This window comes from Dipodomys ordii, unplaced genomic scaffold, assembly GCF_000151885.1.
Source record: "Dipodomys ordii isolate 6190 unplaced genomic scaffold, Dord_2.0 Scaffold6, whole genome shotgun sequence".
In the NCBI taxonomy this organism is placed as follows: domain Eukaryota; kingdom Metazoa; phylum Chordata; class Mammalia; order Rodentia; family Heteromyidae; genus Dipodomys; species Dipodomys ordii.
This window is the reverse complement of record NW_012267222.1, coordinates 386,325-387,120: the sequence shown is the minus strand read 5'-3', so window position 1 is coordinate 387,120 and position 796 is coordinate 386,325. Positions and strand designations below refer to the sequence as shown.

The 796-nt window shown below is 56.3% G+C and overlaps 1 protein-coding gene across 1 annotated transcript in view; it reads left to right on the top strand.

The window, feature by feature from the left end:
- The first annotated feature begins 84 nt into the window (after window positions 1-84).
- The window catches only part of Tmem52 (transmembrane protein 52), a 4,799-nt gene continuing 4,087 nt past the window's right edge, over window positions 85-796 (top strand). Inside the window, exons 1-2 of the mRNA XM_013031418.1 lie at window positions 85-106; window positions 654-788. Coding sequence (XP_012886872.1) covers window positions 85-106; window positions 654-788 — 157 coding nt within the window. The remainder of the gene's footprint in view (window positions 107-653; window positions 789-796) is intronic.

Below are 796 nucleotides of genomic sequence, written 5' to 3'. Positions count from 1 at the left end.
ATAGTGACACCAAGGGGTGCCAGCAGCCCAGACCCTGCATGAGCGGCAGCGTGGAGAACACCGCGGGATGGCCCGGGAGCCATCATGCCCCCTGGAGACCTGAGAGGTGGGGCTGGGAGTGCTGCTCAGTGGCAGGGTGCTTGCCTACCATGTGTGAAGCCCTGGGTTCCATTCCTCAGCACCACATACACAGGAAAAGCCGGAAGTGGTGTTGGCTCAGTGGTAGAGTGCTCGCCTTGAGCAAAAGAAGCTTAGGGGCTGGGAAGGTGGCTCAGTGGTAGAGCACTTGCCTTGCATGCTCGAGGCCCTGGGTTCGATTCCTCAGCACCACATAAGCAAAATGAAAAAAGCCAGAAGTGGGGCTGTAGCTCAAGTGGTAGAGCGCTAGCCTTGAGCTGAAGAGCTGAGGGACAGCGCCCATGCCCAGAGATCAGGCCCCAGACCAGACTCAAAAAAAAAAAGAAGCTCAGAGACAGTGCCCAGGCCCTAGTTCAAGCCCCAAGATTGTCACAACAGAGAGAAAGAGAAAAAAAGAGAATTGAAGATTAGGAGGAGCTAGGCACCTTCATCCACACCTCCCACCACCACCACTACTTCCTGGTACTGTGCCTGGCCAAAGTCTCCAACCTGGCAGTTCCTTGCCTTTAAGACAGGTGACTCCAGCCTGCACAGCCTCACTTGGCTGCGGCACAAGGGCTTCTCCATAGAACCTTCCAGGGGCTCTGTGGAGCGAGGCCAGACCAAGACCATCAGCATCTCCTGGGTGCCACCTGCTGACTTTGATGTAGGTGCAGAG